We start from the raw sequence: 18,854 nt of genomic DNA on the forward strand, positions 1-18,854 counted from the left end.
GACGAGTTTGTAGCACGACGAATTGACGCTGCGACAAATTGACTGCGACAAGTTGAGCGCGACGAATTGACCTAGACCCCATGAGAATCACCAAACATAAAAAAAATAGACCTATCCATCTAACTGCTATGTTATGCGAACTGTTGTGCACCATAATTTTGAATGATGAATGTTAGTTACTGTCCAAGACCATGAAGTAGCAAATACAAAATTATTTTTTTCAACCAGACAAAAGTTTTTAACAACTACTCTACTTGTAGAACCCTCAAACTAAGCAAAAGAAAAATTACTAAACCACCAAATGGTCCACATACCACATACACCCCCACCCCAAATAACCTTGAAAACAATACAATTTCTGCTTTAGCAGAATCATTAATTGCAATCTACTACATTTGTGTTATTTGGCATTATATCCATGATTCTCTTTTCAATTAAAATCAATTGAACAAATTTTGTTGATAGGATTTTGTTAAAAAAGTAGGACGAGTGGGAGCCCTGCATTCGACAAAATGAGCCATGCTAGGCTGTTTTCTTGCATCAGTTGTTCCCAAACTGTGAGTAGCGACCATCTGGGGGGGGGGTTAATAAAATAAAGGGTCTTAACGAAAGGGGGAACTCAAGTAAATTAACAAAAAAGACCTGAATTTTGTTTCAAATTTTTAAAAACTGAAATTTAAAGTTGATTTAAATACAACGCCCCATAGAAACTGGACCCCAAGGGCTCAAGCTACATAAGCCTTCCTCCCTTCCCTGCAAAAGCCAAAAGCATAAGTGAATACAGGTTGTTTCCCTAACAAGGTGGGGGGGGGGCGATAATGTCCACCTTTTGCTCTTATGCCAATAATTTTTTTAATCAGGGGATCATCTTTATTGCCCCACCCATGGCTCAGTCAGGCGCAGAGATACCGGGGGGGGGGGGGGGGGGGGCAGCCCAGAGTCAAAGGTGGAGTCGAATAATCTATATATATATATAATGTATATATGAATTAACATCATCATCCTGCCCCCCCCCCAAACTTCCAAGTATATCTCCCCCTATGCCATGGCTTCAATCAACTTTGTGAAATCACCTAAGCCCTCAGGTTACCATGAATATTCAATGCAATCAATTCCTGCATACACCTTTGCGAGAAATATATACGGATGTCTGGCAACCCTAGACCCCCACCCCTCAATGTTTTTGTTGTATCGGAGTTTCTTCGCCACCCACGACAAAACTTTCCAAAGCAAGCTCCGTGGGAGCACCCGCGCTCGTTGAAAACGTGTCCTGCGAATTACAAAACTACTGAAAACACTGTTGATCGATATGAAGCCGTGTGCACAACAGCGTTGCGACGCATAGAAATAGTGGGCTTAAAACCATGGAGAAAAGAATACAAGGACATAACATCACTAAAATCTCCCCACGGCGCAAGGGTTATTGTTCTCAATAAAAAAAGTCCCAGAATCCTTTGCGTTATGTTCAGCAAAGGTTACCTCAATAACTAGCTTTATTGCTTGAAGGTTTGTCGCCAAGATGACATTATGCTTTCATCCCTTAAAATAAAATTAGATTCGTAAAATATGACCAATTAACGATTTCACTTTTATTTAGTCTGCTCGTGCAACAATATTACCATAATATATAATTTAATAGTAATATAACATAATGATCATAATAATAGATATACAATACCGCAATGCAAAAAAACGCTTCCGACTACTTTATTAGTAAATACCTGTATCGGGATAGACTTCCTGCAGAAAAAATGAGTAGTGTAAAAGAGGAAAGTGGGGTTGTTTGGTTTAAACCTTGGTTTTAATCAAGTGTTTTTTTCAAAAAATCAAATAAAAGTGGCCTAAATATAATTTTTTCCTTGAAAAGTATCATATTGGTTCATTATTAGCCAAAATTTTTTCTTTTTACCACATTTTATATTTTTTGGGAAACATTCCACCTTTAATGGTATATCTTTAACAGCATAAGTTGGTATAAGTGGTTTTTTAAAAAGTCTCATAAAAATGTGGCCTGAATATATATATTTTTTTCATATGAAGTATCTTAGTTATTTAAAGTTGTATACAGAAGCCAAAATTTCTCATTCTCACCACAACATTTGAAGTGAACATTTTTCCGCTGAACTGAAAGATTTGGTATCCAACCCAAATAGGGTTCTTGGTCAGAAAAATTAGTGGTTAAACATTTTTCCCTCTGAAGACGGCTCCCATTGTGTGTCGAAATGCATTAGGAGTTTTTATATTTTTCATTTATTTGCTTTATTTGTTGGTGACTTCTTAATACCGAGATATGTGAGACACCGCACATTTATGATTATAAACGGGTTACATTGTATAGTTTGGGTCATGGTACAGTTGTTGACTTTCTCACGCATTAACTTGTCACATTAACTGACACTCCTTTGGTAATTTTCAAAACTAGTCAAGGCAAGATTATGGTTATTAAATTAGATATTAGACAAAGATAAAAGGCACCCTGTGCATTAAGTACATTTTTGCACAGGCAACTGATCATTCACGCACCTGCTGCAACATTTCTCGCCCTATGTAATGTCAAATACATGGGTGTGTCCAGGGCGTAGAGGCATCAAATTCTAGCTGAACAGGAAAAAAAAAAGCTTTGTACACAAAAAAATTGTAGTCGGGCACCAAAAATAGATCCTGCATGGATAGAGATGTTTTTCTAGTTACCCCCTGGTCAAAGACATTTGTGGATAAAAAGACATAAAAATTTAATCTTTGCATCCACGGGAAGCTTTCACTCGTTAAAGAGGATTTTAAGAAGAGGTTATAAAGAATTTTTTTAAACCCTATGTTTCGAAGTTGAATTAGAGTGACTTCATTAATTTAAATTTCCTCACCCCCTACTCATCAGATCGAATTAATGGATATAATATTATCTACATTTTACATGCTCAGATGTCTTGGGTCAACTTATTGTTGATAATGAACATTTTGAAAAGGTCAAACATCTTTCTGAATAAAAATGAGAGGAGGTTAGAAGTGATAAAGCAATCGTAACATAACGTATACCATCGATAAGGTAAACTCGGTCCCAAGCGGTTAGTGTGTCAACAACGACGTTGATCTTGTTGTCCCTTATCAGAGTCGAAGTGCCGTTGGCCATCATTTTCTTCGACACGGGATCGAAGTTCGCATATCCTTCTTTTAAAATATCCAGCAATACACTCATCGTAGCCAGCAGAATACTAATTCCTAACCTTAAGAACGGGAAAGATATACAAGAAGCGCGTTCAGCCGTTGATTTGACTTGACTTATTTTCTGTCCTTTTGTACCAACCAGAGTTGCCAGGTCCTTAAAAAATTTCCAGCCAAAATCCTAAAATAGTTGAACTTGTGCTGCCATCTATGAAGCAACAAGCGAGCTACAGTTTGACGATATTCTAGCCTGCAAAAATGGGTTATAACTCTTTTCCTGTTATAATCACTAACTCCCCCCCCCCCCCGCCCACTTTTCACTTTTTCGTAAAAATATATAGTTTTTTAAAATTTTGCGAAAGTCAGGGCTACACATTCTCTCTCCTGGAAAAACGGCCCAGATATGGCCTGAAGTCTAGGCCGTCTTAAAAGCATCATGCGCCCCCCCCCCGGACAAATTGATTCTGCTCAGCCCTCTATCCAGACTGCAAATGCCTACTTACCAATTCACATGCTTAATCTCGCAAATCTTAACCATATCTCATTTTTTATCCTCCCCCCCCCCCCCCCGCTCTTCATTCAAGGCCTCCGTGACGTGCCCGGGTTGGCCCATGCGTCAAGACGACACTGCCTCAAATTGTGCATAGGTGCCTACGAAATTTAGCACAATGATTTTAAAAATTAGGTATGGGTCCCAGACGAGATTTTTCACGGTCTAGTAAACAAAAAATTTAAGAACTCTTCTGGGTTCCTGGCAGGGCCGTTTTAAGAGCATCATGGGCCCGAGAGCCAAGTGATTTTTCTTATTCCCTACATGGAAAATCCCCGAAAAATACAACTACCTCTCGTTTTTCTGAGGCCCCTCTTCTCTTGAGGCCCCCGGGCCATGCTCGGGTGGGCCTATGCGTTAAGACAGAACTGGTTCCCGGGCCTGAGCCCTGCCAGCTCCACGCTTGTAGAGGCTACGGTTTCTTTCACAGGCTTCTGTGGTCTAGATACTGTGTTTCCCATCCGTCGGGCCGGAGCAACACCTTCTAGGAAGGCCTAGAAGGCCTTCGCGCGGAAGGCCTCCGCGCGAAGCTCGTGACGTCACTGAAGTCTCCCTTACAGTGTTGGATATATTATAACCGATTGGCCGCGGTATCATGAAGGTTGGAAACCACTGCTCTAGAGCCTAGGACAGTTCCCAAGTTTTTGTTTCAATCATTGGGTGGCAAAGGCATTATGGTTGAAAGTTCCGGCTTTCCATAGTTGGGTGAGATGCCCCCATCCACCCCTTCTGCCTTGTTAGGAAGAAAACACAACATGAGGTGGGGACTAAAGTGAAAAAAAAGAAAAACTTCTTTGCTCGCAAGCAAAGAAAAATAGGGAGAAATTCGCCATGAACACAATTTTGGAAAAACCGCCCAAAAAACCGCCACCCGCCAAAGCCAAAAATTTCCCGCCGAACCGTTTTCAAACCAGCCCAATTTGGCGGGAAAACCGCCAATCTGGCAACTCTAGTACCAACCTAGGGCTTTAGGACAAGGGGAGAAGAAAAAAGAAACATACAAAGTTAGTGTGTTACTCACTCTAGCGGAGTGAGCGGCGAGTGCAGTATTGCACAGAGGGAGTTCAGTAGCAGCGAGTAAAATTGTAGGCGAGTAGCTAGTACACTCGCTCAATGTCCAGACCAGACTCAAAATTTCACGATGGTGACTGGCCGTTAAGGCGGGCCAGTAGCCAACATAAGGGCTGGGGCCCCTTGGGGACCCCCGATGAAGGGACAGACAAGAGAGTTATGTATGTGTAATGGTGTAAGTGCATGTAGAGAGGGGAAAGGGGTGGCCAAAGGCTCTTTTAGAAGTCAAAGTTGCCGAAAGAGAATTTTTTTTTCTTTTTTTAATTTTTCCTCTTATAACAAACTATTTATAAGAGTGGTCAATGGTCGGTGGCCAAATTTAACAATTTTCGTAAATTTATGCGGTGACAATGCGACAGGTAAAGATGGCGGCACAACTTCACGTGTTAGTTGTTAAAAGCGAAGTCCAGACCAGACTCAGACCTGTGAGATAGCGAAGTGAGCTGTAAAGAAGAGAAGTCCTCGTCGAAGCTGGAGAAGCAATGCGATTCGTTGAAGGACCTGCAAAGCAGGGATTGGTCGATGGTGAAGGGGGGGGGGGAGAAAGAAGAGAGTGGGAAAGGGTGTTAGTAAGTGGTAAGGGTGGGAGAGAACGTGGCAGAGGAAAGAGAAGAAGACAAGGGAGAAACACAATTACAAAAAACAATGCAAGTGGCCAAGCATAGGCCTCTCTCTCTCGCGATTGTGGGGTGACGGTGGGGGGAAGCCGACAGTTCGGTGAATGAGCAAGAACCGATTATTTTTTTCTTGGAAGACGATGCTGGGTGTGACGGGAAAAGAAGTGCTGCCATCTGTGAGAAGCGGTTGGAGTTACAACCTTGATCTGAAGGGCTCTTCGGAACGTCCAGAGTTCCTCCGGGACCAGACCAGACTCAAAATTTTACGATGGTGACTGGCCCTTAAAGCGGGCCATTAGCCAACAAAAAGGCTGGAGCCCCTTGGGGACCCCCGGTGAAGAGAAGGACAAGTGAGTAATGTATGTGAAGTTGTGTAAGTGCATGTATGAGAAGGGAAGGTGTGGGAATAAATCCTCTTTTTAAAATCAATGGTCAATTAAATGGTCTGGACGATTAAATTTAAGTTTAACGACGGTAAAATGCCACCACTGCCTTACGTTATTAGTATTATTATTACCAGACCCGCATCAGAGGCTTACCCCCATCCCCAGCTCCAGAGGGCTGATAGTGGGACATCCAACGGGCCCAGATAGGCCTATGAAGAGAGGAAAAATTTGTCTGTTAGGAGTGCGTGTGTGAATGTGTTGTCGAAAGAAAGGACAAATCCGTGAGTCATGGTCATGGCCATCAGATTTTTCTGCCAGGTAAGGAAGTCCATAAATATGCCACCACAACCAACAGTTACGAACACTTTCCGCCAAAAAAGGAGATTAGCTGAAAGAAATGGTAGTTGGCATGCACATGTGAAAAATAAAAAATTTGCGAGTTCCAAAAAGTCCACCACATCAAAAAGATTATCGCACCAGTTCAAAGCATATTTTTTCCATTAAGGGAAGAAGTTTTTTTTTTTTTTCCTTTTTTTTTCAAATTTTCATATAAATGCGGGTAAACATGTGAGTAATGAGAGTATATGCGAGTAAAATAAAAAGTGCAAATGCAAATATAGGGGCAGGTTACAAAATAGTGCGATACGAAAACTATATACAAAACAACCTACTCAGATGATTGTTTATCTTAGATTTTCCCATCTGAGGTGAAAAATCTGTTTCGGCCTACGAAATTTAGTTCTTCTAGCCGAAGTCCTAGGGGCAGGAGCCACATTATAGTTGACCAACTCTCTGATATGTTCGTAATTCGAGTTTTCCATGGCCTCAAACTGCTTTTTATTAAGCTGCTTGATGTAGGTAAAAATTTTGTCTAAACGAAGATCTCTGAGGATGTTTTCATTCCTGATGTACCAAGGGGCACCAGTAAAACGTCTTAGAATTTTATTTTGAGATCGTTGAAGAATTCGAATGTTTGTTATCGAGGCATGCGCCCAAACAGGGGAGGCATACAGGAGGGTGGGTCGAAGAATTGACTTAAAGAGCAAAATTTTATTCTTAATCGAGAGCTTCGCCTGGGGGAAGGTAATCCTGTTGAGAGCCCCCAGTATGTTATTGGTCTTGTTACAGGCATATTTAACATGAGGAGTAAATGTCATGGTCTTATTCAAAATGCACCCCAGATATTTCACCCTGTGTGCAGGTCTCAAGGGGTGCTCACCAATAAATAACCGCCTGTAAGGTGGGATTTTAGTCCGACTGGCAAACCAGGCAAACTGACATTTCTCCTGGTTGAGTACTAGGTCGTTTTCTTCACACCAGTCCATAATTTCATCAGTTGTCTCTTGCAGGTTGTTAACGGCCTGCGAAGCTTTCCTGGCATTACTGGTTGCAGCACCACAGCGTCATCCGCAAAAAGGGCGAGTATACCCACCTGAGGTGCCGGAAAGGAGTTGATGTATATCAAGAAAAGCTGAGGGCCAAGTACACTACCCTGAGGGACCGATGCTGTTATTTTTTTTACTGTGGATACCTTGTGACCATGTTTTACCTGGAACGTTCTCCCGGTCAAATAGTAATAGAAAAAAAGTATATGATGAGGGGGGAGGCCAAGATCAATCAGTCTAACAAGAAGGGTCAGATGATCACATCGGTCGAAAACCTTGCTGATATCAAGGAAAGCCGCCGCCACAAACTCGTAATTATTTTTTGCAGTGGTGATAAAATCAGTGACCCGCATAAGCTGCGTTACACAAGAGTGCTCATGGCGGCGGCGAATTTGCCAAGTTTTCCTGATTTTATTTTTAAATTTAATTTTTTCTAGAATATCCCGGGGGAGCCCGTAGCGGAGATCGTTGCTGGGTAATTCAGCAGTGGCCTCATGAAGGGCGTGCTGAATCCTGGCAGTGAGTTTGTCGACGGCGTTATCGATGGAGGTGGGGAGTGGGGGCGAGGGGTCAATGGGGGCGTCATCTTTGAGAATTTCTTGAAAGTGTTCCCAGTTTGTTTGTTTGATGATGCGACGTGCCCTGGGGACATGGAGGTCAATTTCAAAAAAGACTGGATTGTGTGGGGGCGAGAGAAGCGGTTTCGTATATGTGGAAATGTGAAAGAGAAAACTTTTTGAGATGCCGAAGTCAAGAACGTCAGCGGAGTGACGGGGATGGGAGGGAAAGTGAGTCTCAGTGGGGGTGGAGTGGACATCAAGAAATTTTATCACAAAAAAAGAGAAACTTTGCCTGGTTTTAATTTATACAAAAATTGCCACGTTTTTAAGACAAATAAATTCAATTGGTCGAATGGTCGACGCATTTCGGCTCTTCAATGGAGAGCCGTCATCAGGACTTCGTGGTCAGAATTCACACGAATGAGTCGTGGAAGAGTGATGTTTACGTCTGGTCGTCCGAAGAGTTCGCCTTTGTATTTGCTGCGTCCGAGTGGTCTTTGGATGCGAATTGGGGAGCCATCTGTTGTAAAGTGTTGAAAGTTTTGTCACGACTGAGGTTAATAAAGCCTGTCCAAGCTGACGAAATAGGTGGTGTGTTTCTTCCATCATTAACGAGGAAATTCTGGCATGTTCTGATGAAGTATCCCTCGAGAAAATTCAATTCAGAATTCTGCGTTGCTCTATATTCTTCGACCAAGAAACGCATCTTTCCATCCGCTGCAAACTGCGGGAGACTTTATGCTCTTCCAAAAATACACAAACCTTCATTTTCAGTAAGACCTATAATTTCTTGCATTGGATCACCTACGCATCAACTTGCTAAATTTCTCGTTGAACTTTTGTCCCCTCTCTGCAAAAAGCATCGTTTCACAGTAAAGAATTCCTCAGAATTCGTTTCCATCATCCGCAGCATTCAACCAGATAACGCTACAATGATTTCCTTCGATATCAAATCCATGTTTACTAACATTCCCATCAGCGGTGCAATTTCTTTCCTGAAACAACGTCTGCAAGAATTCCACTTCTCCTCGATTGAAATCGAAGAAATATGTCAACTCACCCAACTTTGTGTATCGCACAATTATTTTTCAGTGTTTGGAAAGTTTTACCGCCAAACAGAAGGTCTTGCCATGGGCAACCCACTCTCGCCTATCCTCTGTGACATATACATGGATTTTTGCGAAACAAAACTTTTGGAAACCCACCACTTCAAACTTTGGATCAGGTATGTTGATGACACATTCACTTTAGTTGATGAGACTGATGTTAATGTCACTGAGTTATTCAATTTTATGAATTCTATTGACCCACATATTGAATTCACCTATGAAATAGAAAAAAATAATATGCTGCCTTTTCTCGACGTGCTCATTAAAAAGACAGACACTGAATTTCATACATCCGTGTACCGTAAGTCATTCGCTATCTCCGTGCCACCTCATGCAAAATCCTTTCATCCTCCCAATCAGAAACTTTCGGCATTTTCTTCTTTTGTTCATCGAGCACTAAAACTTTGCAGTGATTCAGCCTCCCTCCAGAATGAACTCAATATCCTTCGTGACATCGCTTCTAATCGGGGTTTTTCACCTTTTATCATCGACAAGATCCTCAGAAAAATGACCCAGACATGCACCACGAACCTGCTCCCAGCTGACTCAAAACAGTTTTCTAATACCGTTGTTCTTCCATTCGATTCTTCAAGTTTCATGATCTCTTCTATCTTCAAGAAATTTGACTTCCATACAATATTCCAGCCAACAAATATACTCACCTTTTCCCATCTGAAAGATCCTATCTCACCCTCCAAAGAATCTGGTATCTACTTCATCCCATGCAAGAATTGTGAAAATGGATATATTGGCCAAACTAGAAGAAATCTAAATATTCGAGTTCTCGAACACCGAAAGCATGTTGAGAAGGGACGGACGGATAATTCGGCTATTGCCCAACACTGTTGGCAACATTCACATTATTTTGATTTTGATAAAGCGTTTGTTTTTAAAAAAGCAACACACAATTCTGAATTGAATTTTCTCGAGGGATACTTCATCAGAACATGCCAGAATTTCCTCGTTAATGATGGAAGAAACACACCACCTATTTCGTCAGCTTGGACAGGCTTTATTAACCTCAGTCGTGACAAAACTTTCAACACTTTACAACAGATGGGTCCCCAATTCGCATCCAAAGACCACTCGGACGCAGCAAATACAAAGGCGAACTCTTCGGACGACCAGACGTAAACATCACTCTTCCACGACTCATTCGTGTGAATTCTGACCACGAAGTCCTGATGACGGCTCTCCATTGAAGAGCCTATGGTTTCGTCGGAGTCAGAAAAGAACTCAAGTTAGCCTTTTTTTTATATATCTACTATAACCTTTTTTTTTAATTTAACATAATATCAGAACAATTACATATTTTTAGTAAAGCGACGGAAGCGTGTCCTATCAGTACAGCGTGGTCTAGCCAAAAGTGTCAACTCCTCGTGTTGCCAGATTCATCTCTTCTCTTGTCTCTTCCTGGCACTACTGAATCTACTATTTGTTGTTTCTAGGCCGCACTAGATATACACCACACTACTCCCCCCCAAGTACCAACGGTACGATCTCTGATTACACACACGAGTTGCTGTACTTAGGGTTGAAACGTACGCGCCTACCCGAGCGTGTTGTTGTGGTTTGAGTCGGACTTGGTACCGTCGATGTGTGTAGAGTAGGATCTGCCTTCGTATCTGTTGCTTCGGTTGTCGATGAACAGTTCTCCTCCAATAATGTGAAGGCAGGTTTTAGCCTGTCTACACTGATTGTGGTCTCTCTAGTTCCTCGGTTGATGGTGAAATGTTTCTGAGAACGTCTCAGCACTTTGAACGGTCCAACGTATGCTTGCTGTAAAGGTTTTTTCACCCCATCGCGGCGCACGAAGACATGGGTGCACTTATCGAGCTGAGGATGGACGAAGGTCGTTCGTTTTGAGTGAGATGATGTTGGCACTGGTGTTAGCTTTTGCATATTTTCTCGCAGTCGAAGGATGAAGTCTGATGTATCTTCCTCTGATTTAGGTGTTGGATTAAGGAATTCGGCTGGTAGTCTGATTGGGGAACCGTACACCATCTCTGCAGTGGAGCACTGTATATCTTCTTTGAAGGCTGCTCGCAAACCCAGGAGAACAAGCGGCAGTGTCTCGGTCCATCGATGATCGTTGTGGCATCGAAGCGACTGCTTCAATGATCGGTGGAACCGCTCCACTAGTCCATTGCTGGCAGGATGGTATGGGGTCGTGCGAATTTGTTTAACGCCCAATAATTTCGACAAGCAAGAGAAGAGGGAGGACTGGAACTGGCGTCCTTGGTCGGTAGTGATAGTGGATGGGGTCCCAAATCGAGCAATCCATTGCCCAACAAAAGTTCGAGCGACTGTTTCAGCTGAGATGTCTTCTATTGGAATCGCCTCGGGCCATCTGGTGAAACGGTCCACACAGGTGAGTAAATAAGTGAATCCGTTAGATGGAGGCAACGGACCTACCAAGTCCAGATGAATGTGGTCGAACCTGCTCGAAGGCATTGGGAATTGCTGGATCGGGCTCCTAGTGTGTCTAGTGATTTTTGATCGCTGGCAGTCCATGCAGGCACGCGTCCATGAAACGACATCTTTGCATATAGACGGCCATATGTATTTCTCACAGAGGAGCTTTTTCGTGGCCCGAATCCCAGGGTGGGACAAGCCGTGCAATGTCTTAAATAGAACAGTTCGGTAGTTCTCGGGAACGAACGGTCGTATTTTTTGTCCGGTACAATCACATACCAATTCCACACCAGGAGAGAGTTCTAGTTTTTGAAGTTGAAGGGAACACGTTGGATCACTGAGCAACTTTTGAAGTTCTTTGTCGCTCTGTTGTGCAGCAGCGATGGCAGTAAAGTCAATGGTCTGGGCATTGATGCTCTGTATGCGTGATAATGTATCCGCGACCACATTGTTAGAGCCGGATACATGTCGAATGTCGGTGCTAAACTGAGCAATGTAGGATAAATGTCTGAGTTGCCTAGGGGAGGCAGAGTCTGAAATTTTTGTGAACGCAAATGTGAGAGGACGGTGATCGGTAAAAATAATAAAATTCTGGCCCTCGAGACTATGGCGGAAGTATTTGATAGCAGCGTAAATTGAGAGGAGCTCCCTATCATAAGTGCTGTACTTGCGCTCCGCGGGACATAGCTTTCTTGAGAAGAATGCTAAAGGTTTAGGACCATCCTTTTCGTGAGTGTGAAGAACTGCTCCGATGGCAATGTCGGAGGCATCGACCATTACAGAGAGTTGTTGCCCAGGGGCCTGGAATGCAAGAGTCGCCGCTTGGGATAAGTCGGCTTTGCATTTCTCAAAGTTAGCGAGGGACTCTGGGGTCCATGGAATAAGGCGTTTATCGTTTTTCTTTGAATCCTTCAGGAATTCATTCAGAGGAGCTTGTGTAGTCGCAGAATTCGGAAGGAAACGTCGATAAAAATTTATCATTGCTAAAAAACGTCTGAGTTCAGCGATGGTTTTTGGGGTCGGAAAGTCTGTGATGTTTTTTACTTTCTCTGGCAGTGGTTTCACACCTTGTGGGGTAACGAGGCAACCTAAAAACTTGACTGCACTCTTACCAAGAACACACTTGGCTGGATTCAATTTAAGGCCATGTTGTTTCAAACGGTCAAAGACCTGATGGAGATGGTGTGTATGTTCTTCAGCATTGGTGGAAGCGATGAGAATATCATCGAAGTATGGAACACAGAAGTCCAACCCTGTTAAAACTTGGTGGATGTATCTTTGGAAAGTCTGACCAGAATTGCGGAGGCCAAACGGCATAGTGACGAACTCAAACAATCCAAAAGGAGTTGTAACAGCTGTTTTTGGGATATCATCTGGGTGCACTGGAATTTGGTGGTATGCCCGTGTGAGGTCCAAGGTTGAGAAGATGGTTTTTCCGTGGAATAGTTGAGTGCAGTCCTGGATGTGAGGGACTGGGTAGCGGTCTGGTACCGTGATAGCATTCAATCGACGGAAATCTCCACATGGTCTCCATTCGCCATTGGACTTTCGAACCATATGAAGGGGACTAGCCCAAGGACTTCTAGAGGGTCTAATGATACCTTGTGCCATCATGAGTTGAAGTCGGAAGCTTCAAAAAGAATAGTGACGCTGGAGCTAGATGAGCTGACGTCAGCGGTTTTACCATAGGAAGAGATATTGGTCTCTTTATCGATGAGGCAACTGTTTTTGGCATCGACAAGCAAATTAAAATGCTTGAGGAAATCAATGCCTATGATAGGATGTTCGACATCGGCAACTACAAATGACCAGGTAAATGCACGACGTAAATTTAGGTTGAGAGTAAGCAGTTTAGTGCCATATGTAGAGATTTTGGTGCCATTTGCAGCACGAAGGACTAGACCATCATCAGTTTTTTCCTGTGGGCGGTGGATTTTTGGGAGTACCGAAATGTCGGCGCCCGTATCGATGAGAAAGTTTACTCTATTCTTACGGTCGGCCAAGATGATTCGGCTGATACGGCAATCGCGGTCATGGCCGTCTAGCGATCGCCCGCTTAGTTTCCCGAGTATGCACAAGGGGATGCACACTTTTTAGCCTTTTCGCCGAAATTAGTGTGGTAGAAACACAAGTTATTTGCGGCGGGTTTGTATTGGCGATTGCGGGAACGACTGCGCGGCCGCCGATACGAGAAACGTCTATGTGAGCGGGACGCATGGACAGTAGCTGAAAGTTCGCTCACCTGCCTGGTCAGCTGCTCAATTTGCTTTTCTAAGTGCGTCGTGGGGGATTCCACTCTAGCGGCATCTACGTGGGGTGAAAAGGTAAGATCATTGATCTTGTCGGCAACGGCGGCGAGTTGGGTTAGGTCTTCGTTTAAGGCAGCCAGAATGCTTTGCGTGTTTTTTGGGAGTCGGGACAACCATAGCGACTTCAGAAGTGGCTCACCAACGGAACCCCCGGCAAGCGATCGCATCCGAGTGAGAAGTTGTGATGGACGCTGGTCGCCAAGCTCGAGGCCTTGAAGGAGGGTTCGTATTTTGGAAGCCTCGCTTTCTGAATGCAGTTCTATGAGACGCTTCTTCAAGGCCTCGTACTTGCCACCTTCAGGAGGGTTGATAATGATGTCGCTTGCCGAATTGAGGACATCGGATTCCATAGCCGATACCACGTGATGAAATTTTGTGGCATCTACGGTGATTTTGGCCAAGGAGAATTGGGCCTCTATCTGCATAAACCATAATGTGGGATTTGTCTTCCAAAATGGGGGAAGCTTAATGGCAATGCGGTTGATTTGCGGCTCGGAATTGTCATCCATGACGTTTTTTATGCGTTGCGAAGAATGAAATAATTTAGATGCGAACAATTAAAAATGCGGTAAATACCGGGAAAAATAACATAGGTATATACATGGGTTGAGAGGGAAATTCGCTCAGCGTGACATATCGACATGCACCGATTCTATTTTCAAGCATCGTGGTAGAAATTAAAAATAATTTCACGGATACATTAAATATACAGAATATGCCACATTACCTGTTGTATATCGCTCGCATCTCGTGCAGATGTTCGGATGTTGATGGATCACTCCACGAGGTTGTTTTTTTTTTTTGGGATCAGAAGGTTCATATCACGTTTTGGTCACCATTTTATGGTTTCGTCGGAGTCAGAAAAGAACTCAAGTTAGCCTTTTTTTTATATATCTACTATAACCTTTTTTTTTAATTTAACATAATATCAGAACAATTACATATTTTTAGTAAAGCGACGGAAGCGTGTCCTATCAGTACAGCGTGGTCTAGCCAAAAGTGTCAACTCCTCGTGTTGCCAGATTCATCTCTTCTCTTGTCTCTTCCTGGCACTACTGAATCTACTATTTGTTGTTTCTAGGCCGCACTAGATATACACCACAAGCCGAAATGCGTCGACCATTCGACCAATTGAATTTATTTGTCGGAACAGCTTCGGTATAGGGGACAGGTTGGCGATTTTCCGCGCCAAATATGTCCGACGACTCCATCAGAAGTCGCCAAGGCCGTTAGACACATTACGAGAGCCGAAAAAAAAATCGCCAGCATAGAAAACAATATGAAAAATATCATGAAACACAAGAGAAATGGAAACGTAAATAACAGCTAAATTGAGCGAGCATAAAAATGCTAAAACCAACAAGCATAATTGTAATAAAAAAAATTATTATAAATTAAAACCCGGACTCTCTTTTCGGGAATCCAGTTTCTTATAAATAAACAACGGTAAAATAAATAAATAAAATAATAACGATGCAGGGGCATCCTGCATGTAGAAAAGAATAAATATTGGAAAATATTAAAGGTACAACCTGAGGGAAAAGATATCCAAAATAATTCCAATTAATCCGACACACACACTACATCGTATATACGGAAGGAAGAGAAAATTTGGAGATCTATCCCAACGGTTTTTCAAAATGGCGCAGCTATTAGGTGACGTCATTTGGAAGAAAAAAAGAGAAAACCAGTTTTAAAATGGCAGTAAAACCCGTTTGAAAGACGCGCTAGGAACACGGAAAAACAACCACCAGCACCACTGCCTCGCAGAATTCTTCGAATATTCTGAAACAACAACAAACCAGAGCGTGCCAACGATGGCAACTTACCGCCAGAAAAAAGTCGCCAACTTATCGTGTCCCCTATATCGAAGCTGTTCCTATTTGTCTTAAAAACGTGGCAATTTTTGTATAAATCAAGAAATTTATTTAGGCAAAAGCGACGAAGTTGAGTTCCCGCGGCGTTCCTTTTTTTACTAAACCAGAGGTGGCTCTTTGCGTTCCAGTCGCCCCCGGCAAAGACTGGAGTGGAACGGTCAAAGAGAGTGTCGAGGAAAGCTTCGTCGATTGGCTGATTCGGTGGTTTGTACACGGCGCAAAGGATTATGGGTTGCTTGTTGACGTGCACCGTAATGGCGGTGGCTTCGATGTGTGGGGAGGAAGGAAGGGGAAGTGGGTGGCTGGGAAAGCAGTTGCGAAGGAAAATGGCGGTTCCCCCTCCACGATTATGGAGACGATCGTTACGGACGATGGAGTAACCGGGGAACTTAATATTTTTGCTCGGGAGGAGCCAAGTTTCACTGAGTAGGATGGCGTCCACTTGGTGGCGACCCAAGTAGCACAAAGATATAGATCTATATCGTAAAATTTCAGTTTCCAATATAGATCTATATCGGGCCACGATATCGTTCTGGCTAAAAAAGCCATAGTAGGAGATAAATAGATCTATATCGTGAATGTGATATATTCGAATACTTCAAATTTTGGACGATAGATGGCGCCCTTTCAGAAGAAATAAAATAAATAAAAAAAAAAGAAAAGTGTCATTATTTCGAGGAGGGTGGACTTGAACTCATGTACCCTGAACTCTTCCCATCTCTAACTCCGCATCTTACTAACCCACCACTACAGCACTGGTTACAGTTTCTTATTATAACATTAAATTACAAGTAATATTTTTTTTACTTGTATTTTCAATCAAATTTATTCATTTTCATGTATGCACAAAAATTACAAAATAGAAATTGTGAGACATATTTATCATTTTGAGGCAGATAATAGAAAAATTATATTATAATTGAGGAAAATATATATACAAATACAAATACAATACAAATACAACGCCACAACAGGCAAAATGCCCAACGAGGTGGCTGATAAAAAGATGCCCATAAAAATATGGTTGTCATATGTTTCAAAAATACAGCAACCCAATTAAAAATGCAATTAACACAAATTACAAACAATATATACACATGATAAAATATTATACAATGCCCATAAAGAATACTTATGGTTGTCTTATTCTAAGAATGGATAGCTTCTCGATTTACCCCAACATGTTTATCGTATTTCTTTTTAAACGTGTCAATTGTGTTACAATTTACTACCTCCGGGGGTAAGCTATTCCATTTATTAACAACCCTATTGGAGAAAAATTCCCTGCGACACCATAACCTTGCATTGTCCCTCACCAATCGATACTGGTGTCCCCTTGTAAAAGCAGTCGATTGGCGGTGTACTAAAAGTTCATGGTCCATCCTATCCATCCCATTGAAAATTTTGAACACTTCGATCATATCTCCTCGACACCTGCGTTCATCCAATGTAAACATATTCAAAAAATGAAGTCTTTCTTCATAACTCAAGCCCTGTGTGCCAATAAGGACACGCGTAGCTCTTCTCTGCACCCCTTCAACCAAGTCTATGTCCCTCTGTAGGTATGGTCTCCAAAACCTTACAGCATACTCCAGTCCAGGACGAACTAAACCTCGAAAAAGCGGAAGAATGACTTTAGGAGAACGCGAAGAGACCTTTTTGAAAATGAGACCAAGCATTCTATTCGATTTTTTGACAACCGCTGAACAATGTTCAGAAAACTTAAGTCGCTCGTCAATGAGAATTCCCAAATCGGTGACTCTAGTTGCATCCGGGATAGTGACACCATTCAACTCGTAAGAGAACCGTGGGTTGTTCGAACCAAAATGAGCTACCATGCACTTATCTACGCTAAACGTCATGCTCCATTCATTTGCCCATGCTGCAATCTTGTTTAAGTTGGTCTGGAGCAACTCCCTATCGCTTTCATTTCCGATTACCCCCATTAGCTTCACATCATCTGCGAATTTGCTAGTAATTCCATCGATACCCTGTTCGAGTTTGTCGATAAAAAGTGAAAAAAGTATGGGGCCAAGGACACTTCCCTGAGGAACTCCACTTGTGACGTCTGTCCAACCAGAGAATTCCCCGTTCACCATAACTCGTTGCGACCTATCTCTTAACCACTATTCTATCCAATTCAGCAAGTTGCCCCCTATTCCAATCTCGTGTAAACGCTTCAAGAGTTTGCCATGTTGGACCCGATCGAATGCCTTCTGGAAATCAAGGTAAACAACGTCGACATTTTTGCTCTTACCCAAAGCCTTAGTCACGTAATCATAGAAGCAAAGGAGGTTAGTTACACATGACTTCCCCTTCCTGAACCCATGCTGATTATCCGACAATACATTATTCTCGTCTATCCACTTCACAAACTGCCTTTTGATGATAATTTCCAAAATTTTCGAGAGGGAGCTCGTCAAACTCACTGGACGATAATTAGACACCACTTCTCTACTATCCTTCTTAAATATCGGAACAACCAGTTTCCAATCTCTCGGGACGATACCCTCAGCAACACTACTCCTGTATATCTGTGCGACTGGCCCCAACAATTCATTAGCACCTTCCCTGAGAACCCTGGGATAGATATCATCTGGTCCTGGTGCTTTGCTTGCACATACATTTCTTAGAAGATTTAGGACCTCCACGTCTTCCACTTGAATATCGTTGAGCGTTTTATTACCCCATGCAACACCCGTATAGCGAATATCATTATCTCCATTAAAAACCGACGCGAAAAAGTCATTGAAAGCACTACACATGCCTACATTGCTCTCTACTTTTGAGCCTCCTATCGAGAGGGGGCCAACTGTCCCCTTACATCCATTATTGACGTATCGAAAAAATGATTTTGGGTCAGAGCCAATGTTATCTGCCAACCTAGATTCAACTTGCTTTTTACTATCCCTTATCGCTTTCTTCAACAGTCTTCTTTTATCAGTAAACAATGATAGGTCACCTCGTCCACTTTTATACTCTCTGAATGCTCTTTTCTTTTCAAGATAAAGGTTCCGCACGCTATCCGTGAACCATAGAGGGTGTGATGTACAAACACGCTTTTTTCGAACAAAGGGTATGACGTCGTGCAAAACAGAGGACAGCTTCGTACTAAATTCTTCCCATTGACTTACCACCCCTACTGATTCCAACCGGTCTTTGAAAACTTCCGCTAACCTTCTTCGCAAAACATCAAAGTTAGTTCTCCGAAAACAAGGAACCAGTCTTTTGTTATCAACCTCACCCGAGGAAAAGTTACAGTGAAATCTGACGATACGATGATCACTGGAAGAAAACTCTTCCCCCACCGAAACATGTTCAACTAGATCCTCAGAACTAGTAAGAACTAAATCCAAAATAGCAGTACCCCTAGTGGCTTCTGATACATGCTGATACAAAAAATTTTCGAGCACCAA

At 42.5% G+C, this 18,854-nt stretch overlaps 2 protein-coding genes across 2 annotated transcripts in view; both read right to left on the reverse strand.

Moving 5' to 3' along the window:
- LOC149067006 (metallo-beta-lactamase domain-containing protein 1) overlaps positions 1 to 3,283 on the reverse strand; it is a 66,667-nt gene extending 63,384 nt beyond the window's left edge. The window contains exon 1 of the mRNA XM_089252847.1: positions 3,034 to 3,283. Coding sequence (XP_089108973.1) covers positions 3,034 to 3,193 — 160 coding nt within the window. The 5' untranslated portion in view covers positions 3,194 to 3,283. The remainder of the gene's footprint in view (positions 1 to 3,033) is intronic.
- A 10,024-nt stretch (positions 3,284 to 13,307) lies between these two features.
- LOC149067010 (uncharacterized) lies at positions 13,308 to 14,660 on the reverse strand. Its single transcript, XM_089252949.1, has one exon. It carries the CDS (start codon positions 14,068 to 14,070, stop codon positions 13,309 to 13,311), a length of 762 nt encoding a protein of 253 aa, XP_089109075.1. The 5' UTR covers positions 14,071 to 14,660; the 3' UTR covers position 13,308.
- Between the last annotated feature and the right edge of the window lie 4,194 nt (positions 14,661 to 18,854).

Source organism: Pholcus phalangioides, unplaced genomic scaffold, assembly GCF_987345545.1.
Source record: "Pholcus phalangioides strain wild (caught in Gottingen) unplaced genomic scaffold, Ppha-v1.0 ptg000031l_1, whole genome shotgun sequence".
Taxonomy (NCBI): Eukaryota; Metazoa; Arthropoda; class Arachnida; order Araneae; family Pholcidae; genus Pholcus; species Pholcus phalangioides.